At 39.9% G+C, this 12,007-nt stretch overlaps 1 protein-coding gene across 2 annotated transcripts in view; it reads right to left on the bottom strand.

The window, feature by feature from the left end:
• Window positions 1–12,007, bottom strand: part of LOC136250678 (trinucleotide repeat-containing gene 18 protein-like) — a 60,889-nt gene that overhangs the window by 905 nt on the left and 47,977 nt on the right. For both annotated transcript variants that reach the window (XM_066042905.1, XM_066042906.1), the window contains one exon: window positions 4,700–4,758. In XM_066042905.1, coding sequence (XP_065898977.1) covers window positions 4,700–4,758 — 59 coding nt within the window. The remainder of the gene's footprint in view (window positions 1–4,699; window positions 4,759–12,007) is intronic.

Genomic DNA, 12,007 nt, shown 5'->3' with positions numbered 1-12,007 from the left:
TGCATTCTTCATGGACTTACTATCTTGGCTGACAGCAAAAGGTGTCGATTTGGCAGTAGTACGTGATGACTTCCCTTCGTAATGGAAATTGTCTGTATTTTCATAGTAGCTACTTTGATTATAGAGGTGCTTTAGTTCTTAATTCGTAATGCTGTGTAACAGATTGAACATACCTGACAATGAAGCATAATGGATACTTCACTTTTCAGACATAACTGGTAGTTGGGGCATGCGGCGCCATTTTTATTCTTTTGATGTGGTATGTGTGGGTTCACCAGTCATGATAATTTTAATATCCAAAAAAGTTAACAACAAGTACACAAAAAGAGCACATGCAGTACGGATATAACACTTCTTATTGTTTTACTGTGATTTAATATCATGCAATACTCCAGCTTGTTTCAGTACTTCTTATCAATGTGCTCTACTTTTTATCAATGTGCTCTAGTTAAAAATTCTATATAATATATTTTGTGTACTTGTATTATAAAGCATTGTTAGAGAAAAGGAATATAATAAAATATAAACAACCCCCGACTGAATACACCAATTGACTGAGAAACTTTTTACCATTCAAAATATCTCCCTCAAATTAACCCGGCAATCCCAGAACATAATAATACAAAACAAGCAAAATAATAATAATAACCTTCTGCCACTCCACCCATACGGACCAACCACTTTCCTAAAAATCCTAACAATGGATGCCATTGAAAACTACTGCATCATTCTTATACAATATGATGAACCATGACAGTGGGTTCATAATAAGAATTACCCATCAAATCCTAATGGAACACACACACACGCACATAGGAGAGCATCGTTCAACTCCAAACAATGTTCTGGGGGTTCTTTGTAAGTAGAATAGGTTCACTAGTATCAGGATCAAGTAAAAAGAAATATGGTCAGACAAATTTGAAATTTGCCATTTTGTTTATCTAATTCGTTGCTTTTGCAGTAGAATTTGTGCTTTTGCAATTGAATTTGATGCATTTAGGCACTATTGCATTAGAATTAGTCACATTTGCAGGAAATTTTGTCACAACTAATTAGTGAGTATCTACCTGGCTAACCAAGAACACTATGTGTAGCAGCTGAAACGATTGTTGTCTAACAAGAACTTGTAGTAATTAGTTGTATTCAGTACTACTATAAACCAACAATCAGTCATGACAATTTCTTGCAAATGCAATAGCACCATAGGCAGGTTGAATTCAATTGCCAAGGTGACAAATCTATTTAAAGTGACAATTTCTACTACAAAAACAACCAAATCAATTGCAATCAGGACAAAGTCAATATTGTAAAGTGAAGAATGCAATAGCAAAAATGGTTCCAATACAATATGTCACTAACCCTTTATTACCGAATGGCTAATATATTGCCAAAAAACGCGTGTTACAGGTGCCCTATATATAAATGGACCCATAACTCCTTCATCCTAGGGGCTACAAAGTTGAAATAGCCACCAATTTGTTGAGTAGGCCCAGGCGTTTCTAATAAAGTTTAACACGAAGCGATAAGTATGACTATGGGGAACTATCAACACCATCAAAAACAATTGTACTTGTTTAAATTTCGATAACTTTCGCTTTGAGCATCATGGTGTGTTCTACTAAGAATAAAAATGTTCCTCACGTGATAAGGATTCTAAAAATATACAGTATGATGCAACCTGGGGTTATAACAAGATGGCGGCGCCCATCTTTCGCTGCTATGGTGAAGAATAACAGTGTGCCTTTCTTCACTTCAAAGCGTGTGAGTTATGTGTTTTCCTGTAAGGTTTTTAGATGTTTGGGTAGAAGGGAAAGAGGGCTTTCATATGGTATATAGTGTTCCATGTTAATTAATGGGTAATGGGTGGGGTCCTCACGTATCATGCAAAGATCACACAAGCCATACAATATCATTTCCTGAGGTTTTTTTTGTGGTTTTACGAAATAACTTCGGTAAGAAAGGGTTAAATGGATTTATCTGCCTACACACATCACACTACACCATCTTATTATAATAAAGGTTTCATTTGTATTTATATCCTCACCCATGTTTCATTGTGGGATTTGAAATGCAGCAAGATTTACAGACCTAGAATAACAGGTCTGTAACCATCTCACTGCCTGTAGACAGGGCTTTACAGACAAATTATTAGCTACAGCTTTTTATACAATATACAGTGGTTGACAGTATTTAGATTTTTGCTACAAGCAGTGATTGATAATAATGGGGGCATGGCACCCTTCCTAAAAATGGTCAAATACAAAATTGGTACTTTACTCCGCTTCATAATAATTTCTTCAAAATTCGACACTAAGCTACCTTACTATAATCCATAGCACTCTTGCACAAGAACATAGCAATCCCTGGCCTTCATTTACCACACAGTGGGGGTATGTGTACAAGATCGAATTTATTTGCAAAATTTGTGAATCAAAGCTTAACTTGCAAAAGTGTCTGCTGGCTGACTAAATTTTCTTATATTTTTGAGTGAGCAGATTTTTATGTAAACTATCTGTATTACCATAGTATCCAAACAGATGCATAAAATATCGTTCATGTCTTGTAGATTTCACAATCACAGAAATTTATGCTGGAGACTATTATTAAAAGTTTGCACCTCACAATAAATAACAACCTGCTGTACCATACATAGGACCTGGCATTTATTTATTATAAGCCCGGCTTAAATACTGATATGTGTGACCTGCTGAGCAAAAACCTGACTTGTTTACATGTTGTTGAACTTCAATTCATGGCTTTTTTGTTGTATAGAGGGAAAAACCAATGACTTAAAATTTCAGCCTTATCTGGTAAGAGCTTTTGAAGTTATAGCAATAGACAACAAGAGCAGAACCATTGATTTGTACAGTGCCTATACAGAAAAAAAATTACAGGCACTTGTTTAATAAATCATACGTGTCGAGTGCAACGGACTATAGAATTGGAACCATGAACTGGGGCATTCATCCTTTGAGCTAAATATATCCATGCTATCAAACAAGAAGGCTTAGAAACAGTGACAAAGTTACCACAACGTAAACAAACACACAACTCATGTTTGCTTCATGGTACAGAAACGAAACAAAGATATTCTTACTCTACAAGAAGAGACAAATCCATTGGTATCATACAGTACAATAGTAGGGACCAAAAAGGTGCCATGAAAAACATCACCCAAAAAACCAGCTTCCCTTTTCTCTGATGACGATGAAGCAGTATTGATTAGGTAGAACCAAGCCCAAACAAGATCGACCTGAAACGTTTTCAACAAGTTGCTATGGAATTTAAAAAAATTATTTAAAAGAATTTTCTGACTGACTGACTGACTGACTGACTGACTGACTGACTGACTGACTGACTGACTGACTGACTGACTGACTGACTGACTGATGCCTTCAGACAAACATAACTCGATAATGGTTAAGGCTACGGGCTTGATTTTCTCACTGTTCGACATTAGTTTGGCCCAAGAGGTGCCTTTTGGCATACTGCAGTACATACAATGCATTCTTAATGGACTTACCAGTGTCCTCCTTTGTGTCCCATTCATCTTTGCTGACAGCGAAAAGTGTCGATTTGGCAGTAGCAAGTGATGGCTTCTCTTCCTAATGGAAATTGTCTATTTTTCATAGTGGCTACTTTGACTGCTGAGGTACTTTTCAAACAGTTCTTGATTCGTAATGCTATGTAACGGGTTGAACATAGCTGACAACGAAGCACAATGGATACTTCACTTTTCTGACAATAATTGATAGTTGGGATGTGTGGCGCCATTTCTCACTTTTGATGCAGTTGGAGTGGGTTCACCAGTCATAATAATTTTATTTTACAAAAAAGTTAACAAACAAGTACACACAAAAAAAGGAATTTTCAACGAGAGTAGGGACCACAACACATTGATAAAAAGTACTGAAAAAGCTGGAGAAGTGCACGATATTAAATCACAGTGAAACATTAAGAAGTGTTATACAGTATCCCTACTGTGCTCAAGATACCACAATGGAAATGCACAGTAGGGATATAACACTTATAAGTGATTTAACATTGTGCACTACTCCAGCTTGCTTCAGTACTTTTTGATGTGTTATGGTCCCTACTCTAGTTCAAATTTTTTTTGTGTACTTGTATAATATATCAATTTATATCCTCCTTCGCTGTTTACTGAAGCAATTAAAAACACTAAAATGTATGTAGATTATTTATGCACATTCAATGGCATTTATCTCACAAATAGTATATGCAAACAAGTCAGTGTTTCGCTCAGCGAGTCACATATACGGTAGGCACTTAGAAGCAGCAACTTCTGCAGAGATACTGTACCTTGACTGACTGCCTGCTCAGCTGGCACCCTTGAAATTTAATATTGTACCAGTTTGGATCTGCAGTACATGGCTATTGGCCTTATTAATGAAAATTAAAAATTAAATCAATGTAATAGCAAAGGTATACCTGGACTTACTTTCTGGACCTGGCCACTAAGTGAGGTTTTACTGTAGTAATTTACTCTTCAAATTTACCTTCTGAGGGGAAAGTTTCCCTGGCCCAGACCCCTCCCCCCATACTCACACTAAGGCATAAATTTAGCCAACACATATATATACTATCCTATGTAGCCAGGTACAAAAATGGATTGGAATGCAGTTATCAAAATTCCAGGAACTGTCCAAACAAAACAAAAGAACAACAAGCATGTACTTACTTCCAGAAGGTTTTCATCATCAGGCTGATAATACCAGTAAACAGTACACATCATTTCACCTACAATAATAAAACAAAGCACTTGCGTTAAAGGCATGCCACACTTGCACAATAAATCTTAGACTTTTTCGTCACTAAAATTTATATTTAACTTGGTAACATAACTCTTTATTATCTTAAAAACCACAAAATACTACTTGTATTCTCCAAATTTCAACATTATCACAATATTGATATTGCCACAGTATTTAGTACTAATGCCATTGGCTACTTTTCCTGTCCTAGAATATCAGTTATTGCATACTAGCATTGGTACCTGCCCTACGTGCAGGACCATTTCATATTCCACAATAACATGAATCAATGCATTGGGAATGAAGCATTAAAGATCATGTCCTAAAGTAGCATGCATGATGATATCTTCTGCATGAATCATCATGCAAGCCAAATAGTTAAAAGATGTGAACATGCAAGCAGCAGAATTACATGTAAGCTAAACCAATAATATCAAGAGACACGCAAATTATGTGGTGCTGTCCTATCATGCAGGCACTGTAATGACGTGGTCAACAAAGAATGTCTGAAGCAGTGCTATTTACTGTAGCCATACTGCAAGCAAAGGTTGGAGCAAAATTAACATACATGTAACACACAGGTGCACTTCCTGGATAATTGTTTTTATAATTTAGGCAAGTGGCTAACATCACAAAGAATTAGAGTTACAAAGAGAAAGCACTTACTCTAATAGAACACACGGGACAAACACACAGACAAATGAACATGCACCCAATTGGCCTGCCCATGCCTGCCCTATACCTATCAAATGTACTACTATATACTTTTCCAACAATGCCAGGATGCTATGAACTTAATTAATACGAGAAAAAGTATGCACCAAAAAAGTATATAAAACAGTTTAGGATTCAAACCCTCACCCTACACAGCAGTAACCGCAACAAATTCAGGGAGGTTCTTTACCAGCTGAGCTGTTAATAGTGTGGTTAGCAATGGAATGCAGCTGAAGTTTTCTCTACATTATGGCCTTCAACGTGACAAAGGAATGCAGGTAGAAACTTGCAATAAACTTTGCGACATAGCCAGATGGTGAGTGTTTCATTTCACGTGTGAATTGTGTCGATACGTGTACAGATTGTCAAGTAAGCATCGCCAGTAGCTGACATATGAAAAGTGTGTCACAAAAGGTGGCACTAAGAAGAAAAAAAGTTGTCATTGGCAACCCTGGACCTTTGGGTTTACAGTTCTATGTGCTAACACTTTGACTGTTTGCTTGTGATTTTGACAGGAATGTAGCTCAAGTTTTCCTCTACACCAACATCTTTAATGCTCTGTAGAAAACAAACGAAAGCACATAGCAATTTGTAACAACAAACTTGGAGATGAGTGCTTAATTTCGTTAAAGTCCCGTGTTAATACGTGCTTTGGTTGTCAAATTAGTGGCATCACAAAGACAGAATGCAGACGGACAGACAGCTTTATTTATATAGATACTCTGTATATTGTTCCAGTTTATTATTGTGATACAATTGAACAATGAGGTTGGAGATAGTGATGCCATGATAACCATGATACGTGTGTGATACATTGTGATATAAAATGAGTTATTGCAAAAGGCGACCTTGTGGCCTTATGGCCATAACAGTTTGGCACTGCCTGCCATAAATTACAAGATCTCGTGATCACTTTATCATTAGTTGATCTTTGTCGATTGCTTTTCTTTGGCAAGCACCATAGTTTGTTGCTTTTTCTTTGGCGAGCATCATGGATGATTCAGTGCAGAGGCATACAACAGGGAAAAGAAGGTACGTAGAGGATTGTGTAGGTGTATCGCATTTCTGAGCATGTTTGTTGTATGTAGGATAGGCCTTAATCTGGCAAGCTAGTTATTCTGTACATGTTGTCATTCATCTTTGTATTTATAGATTGCTGAGTGAGGGCAATCCCAGGAAACTGGATGGGCCAGGCAAGGTAGCTTCACGATGTAGAAGGAAGAGGTTGAAAATTGACAACAATAAACTGATGTTGCAGTTTCCAAAGCCATGTTATAAGAAAAGGAAAAAGTGCCCGAGCCAAAGATGAGACAGAGTGAGTAGCTACAGATGCTTTTACTGTAATATAATATCATGCAGTACTCCAGCCTGTTTTAGTACTTTTTATCGGTGTGCTATGGTCCCCAAGTGTGTACATGTAAGTGCTTAAATAAGTTTGTAGTATTTAAATATGCTGCTGAAGGAAAGCATTAAAATTTTCAAAAATTAAAACATGGGAATAGAGATCGCTGAAAAAAGCAAATAAACAAGGGTCAAACAAGCCAGCATGTTAAACACACAGAGATCTCTATTTAGACTCAATGGATATGGTATAGCTAAAGACTAAGGAAAATGAGTAGTTTTATATACACTATAGATGAATAAAAAATTGGAAATTTTAAAATGGGAATAGGGATCGCTGAAAAAAGCCACAAAACAAGAAGGGATCGCTGGGGTGGTAATGTAAACCATAAATCCCTATTTTGACTCACTTCAAAATGACAGAGCATGTAACTAAAAATTTATGACAGAGAGTCAAAATAGGGATTTGTGGTTTACAATACCACCCCAGCGATCCATTCTTGTTCTGTGGCTTTTTTCAGCGATCTCTATTCCCATTTCAAAATTTGCAATTTTTTATTCATCTAGTTTATGTACTTTTTATTAATCCAGTAATGGATTATGAAGAAAACTGTTGTGAATAGTGTAATTTTGCATTCTGCATAGTAACACCATCAACATTTCAGTACACACATGAAACTGATCAAATTGCAATGAGCATACAGACTGAGAGTCTCCTAATATGAGCTACAATTTACATTACTGGTGCCTTTAATAGCTGTCAAATTCAGTACAAGGATTGTTGTTATACACTTGACTGCATTATTAGAGTATTTACATGACTGCTCTATTAGAATATTTTAATCTGGATAACCCGCCCACGTACAGTGTACAATAATCAGAGTGAAAAAACCACCTTGCAACAAAGTCATCAGCCCAGATTAAGCTTCCTGGCCTATACTGAGTTTAATAAAGACAGATTCTATTAGACACAAGTAGCGCACACCAAAAACGTAACTCTGAGCGTGATCTTGTATGGCTTCTCGAGCGTAATGGCAAGAAGAAACAGCCCGGTTTGGGCTGTTTCCATCCGAAAACGAAATCAAAAATAGGTCATGGACACGCACAATGATCCATTCAGCAAGCCTTGCTACTTTTTATCCTAAGATTCTCCTTGTAAACTTCGCTATGCCTGTGAAAGAATAATAATATTATGAATATAATAAGAATAATATGAACAAACTGGCAAATTTCAGTGTTGTCTGAAATACACATACTGTTTCCTTTTCACTTGATACTTACTAGTGGACTTATACTCATCGCCAGAGGGTTGTTTTGAGTTGAAGGATGCTTTTCAAGGTGGTTTTTAGGTGTGCGTTCTATTAGGATTTTTGCAAAAAACATGGGCGATCCCTATTATGAACCCACTATCGTGGTTCATGATAGGGGCAGATAAGTATTGAAAATAATCAGTAAGCACTGAGAATGCTTCTGTATAAATGTTTATTTGAGTCCAAATAGAGATCTCTGTGTGTTTAATATGCTGGCTTGTTTGACCCGTGTTTCTTTGCTTTTTAGAGGTGCTGGTGGTGCTTGATATTACACAGTACTAAACATGTATATCAAGTTAGTCACCATGTACAGTAGCTATTAAGTAGTCAGCTAATGTTTCCATACTATTGAATGTACTTTGTACTATACAGCTTTGACATATCCAACTATAGGCAGTGTATAGCATGTTGTGGTCAGCAATAGTATGGCTTCTGATTTGTGCAGCTATGTGATCACAATTAAGTTAAGTATACAGTGGTACACAATAACATTGTTGCTCTGATAGGAGCTTAATATGCTGTGGTTAAATATAGGTAATGATACAAGGTTTCCAAATGAACCTGTTAACATAAATAGATTGGATACTTATTAACGCAAAGTGAACCTACAGAAGCAAAATTGCTTGAGAATGGGTGCTATCATTGTAATATGCATTTAAAAATTACATTTTGGAAGGCTCCGTTTCATATCAACATGTATTTGGCACAAATACAAGGATGTGACAGCCATTTTGAAGTCTATACACGTGACAAAATAATTAAAATGACGACAAATGACAGTCCCACTATAAAAGCGCCACGCGGTCAAGTTTCATTGGCATTTTTTTTGGCTGTGACAGTCGACACATGCTGATACGTTCGATGGACGAAGAGACAAAGAAGACCATCGCAGGTTTATGCGAAAGCGTCAAGGCCATGCAGGCTGAAATCCTGACGCTCAAGAGCGAGACCACACATGGTGGTAGTAACTCGCATGCCGGTTCGCAAAACAGCGACCTAGTATCCGGCTCTGGCCCCCCTCCTAACAAGAGGCGAAAAACTGTATCTGAAGGGGCCAGTGGAGATGAGGATGACGATGAGGAAGACGAGTTTGTCGACCTTCGCCGCACCGCTACTGATTCGAACGAGGGTTCAAAGGAGCTGCATGGTTCCAATGTCTGAAGAGGCTGGTGCGTTTATTGAGACATCATTCAACTCCAAACTGAAAAACACTGACAGGACCTCGCAGGCAGAGAAGTACGGAGTACCCGATTCCCGATGGCTGAAGTGCCCAGAGCTGGATCCGGTAGTGAGCAGTACTATTCCTGTAGCAGCTCGCCGTACGGACAGAGCTGCGAGTCGACTTCACAACTTTTGGCTGGACGCGGTAAACCCGCTAGTGTATGTTCTGGAGAGAGCAGAGGAGCTGGAGTTACCAGCCGAAGTGATCGGACCCATTCAGACATCCCTTCGGTTGTTGGGCAATGCCAACGCTCACAACACGGTTGCTCGCAGGAAGGCTCTACTCACACAGATGAACCCTCGTCTGAAGGACCTGGTGAGAGATGGAGACTTCAAGGATGTTGCTCCTATGCTGTTTGGCGAGAACCTTGGCACACTGGCAAGGGAGAGGCTGGAAGCAGCTGCAGCCTTAACTAAGACCCTGGGCACAGAAAAGCCTCGCTCGGATTTTCACAAGGGCCACTCTCAAAGATACAAAGGTCGTGGGGGTGGCGCCCACTACAGCGGCCATTACAAGCAGAGGGGATGGCAACCCAGCAACAGCAAAACTGCCCAGAAACAGTCATCAAAGAAATGACAATTAATAAGTCATGTGCACGATTTATCTCATGTGCAAAATCATTCATTAAATGCTGTGACCAATATTCAGTTACAGGGTTCACAAGCACATCACATACAGGCTCTCATAAACAACATGAACCTGTTAATAAGCTGCCAAAAATTGGCTGGGCGAGTATCACACTTCCTACCAAACTGGGAAGTGTTGACACAAGATCAGTGGGTAGTACAAACTGTGTGGCTGGTTACCAACTGGACTTAGTAAATGCACCATGCCAGACCCACATGCCACATCAAATACATACCACAAAGGAGAATGCAACCCTAGTAACAGCAGAGGTTGCAGAGTTACTGGCCAAAGGAGCAATAGTGGAGACCCATCTATCACCAGACAATTATGTGTCCCAGATATTCCTGGTGGAGAAGAAGGATGGAGGTCAGAGGCCAGTGATAAATCTGAAGGGCCTCAACCAATTCGTGAAGATGGAGCACTTCAAGATGGAGGGCCTTCACCTCCTTCCAGACCTCCTCCAGCAAGGGGACTGGATGGCCAAAATGGACCTAAATGATGCATACCTGCAGGTCCCAATCCACCCAGACCATCAATCATTTCTCACCTTCCAATGGGAGCAGAAATGGTACAAGTTCACCTGTCTACCATTCGGCCTGTCATCCGCACCGAGGGTTTTCACCAAATTAATGAAGCCAGTAGTGGGCTTCCTAAGGCAGGTGGGCTGTCGCCTAATAATATACCTAGACGACCTGTTAATTCTACATCAAGACAGAGTCCAGTTAGAGCAGATAATCCCATCCATCTGCCAACTATTCGAGAGTCTAGGTCTGATTGTCAATCACAAGAAATCTATTTTAGAACCAACCCAGAAGCTAGAGTTTCTGGGTTTCGAAATACTCTCCCAGTCAATGTTGCTATCAATTCCCGAGGAGAAAATGAGGAAAATCCAACAGGATTCCCGCAGACTGTTGGCCCAGACAGCAGTGTCAGTGAAGGAGATAGCCCAATTTGTAGGCAAAGCAACTGCTACCATGCGAGCATTGCCATTAGCTCCCCTTCATTACAGAGCACTACAGTCTCTGATGAATTCTGTGCACCCGACGAATCACACACAGAAAGGGGTGAATGGGAAGTTCGATACTGTAGTACAGCTGAACCCATTAAGCAGAGCCGATCTGTCCTGGTGGCTATCCCTGGACAGGAAGTTCGTGTCAAACGTCAAACCCCATTGCACCAACAGTCCCGTCTGTGACAATAGAGTCCGATGTATCCAGCAAGGGCTGGCCGGGGTGCAGTACTGAATGGTCAGACTCGAACAGGAGGTGTTTGGTCAGCAGAGGAGAGGAAACATCACATCAATTACTTGGAACTACTGGCAGCATTTCTGGCTCTCCAAGCATTCGGGAAGAATTGGACGAATACAACAATTCTTCTCCGTTTGGACAATGTAACGGCAGTAACATATATCAACCAGAAGGTAGGCACTACCTCCGCCCTCTTGTGCCAATTAGCGATCACAGTGTGGACATGGTGCATGTCCAGGAACGTCACACTCACTGCAGAACACCTCCCGGGTCACCTCAATACCATAGCGGACCAGGAGTCTCGGTTAGTTCGAGACCGTTGCGATTGGATGCTGAACCCAAGCGTGTTTCAGAGAATAAGGGAGAAGCTGGGGCCCCTGGAGGTGGACTTATTCGCCTCTCACCTGACCAAGCAACTTCCCCTGTTTTACAGCTGGAAAGCAGACCCAGAAGCAGCAGCAACAGATGCCTTTATGCAGGATTGGTCTCATTACAGCTGGAAAGCAGACCCAGAAGCAGCAGCAACAGATGCCTTTATGCAGGATTGGTCTCAACAGCGGGGCAATGCCAACCCACCTTGGTGCCTGATCCATCGTTGCCTCACCAAGGTGAAAATACAATCAGCTCGATTGGTGTTAATAACGCCATTGTGGAAAACCCAATCTTGGTTTCCAATAGTGCTAGAAGTCCTGGAGGATTACCCTCTGATTCTACCGACCCTGTCAGATCTGGTAGTGACACCAGTAGGTCAGGACTTTCTCATGAAACAGGGAG

The sequence above is a fragment of the Dysidea avara genome, chromosome 3, assembly GCF_963678975.1.
Source record: "Dysidea avara chromosome 3, odDysAvar1.4, whole genome shotgun sequence".
Classification (NCBI taxonomy): Eukaryota; Metazoa; Porifera; class Demospongiae; order Dictyoceratida; family Dysideidae; genus Dysidea; species Dysidea avara.
The sequence above is the reverse complement of the archived record's forward strand: the minus strand, read 5'-3'. Positions and strand labels throughout refer to the sequence as shown.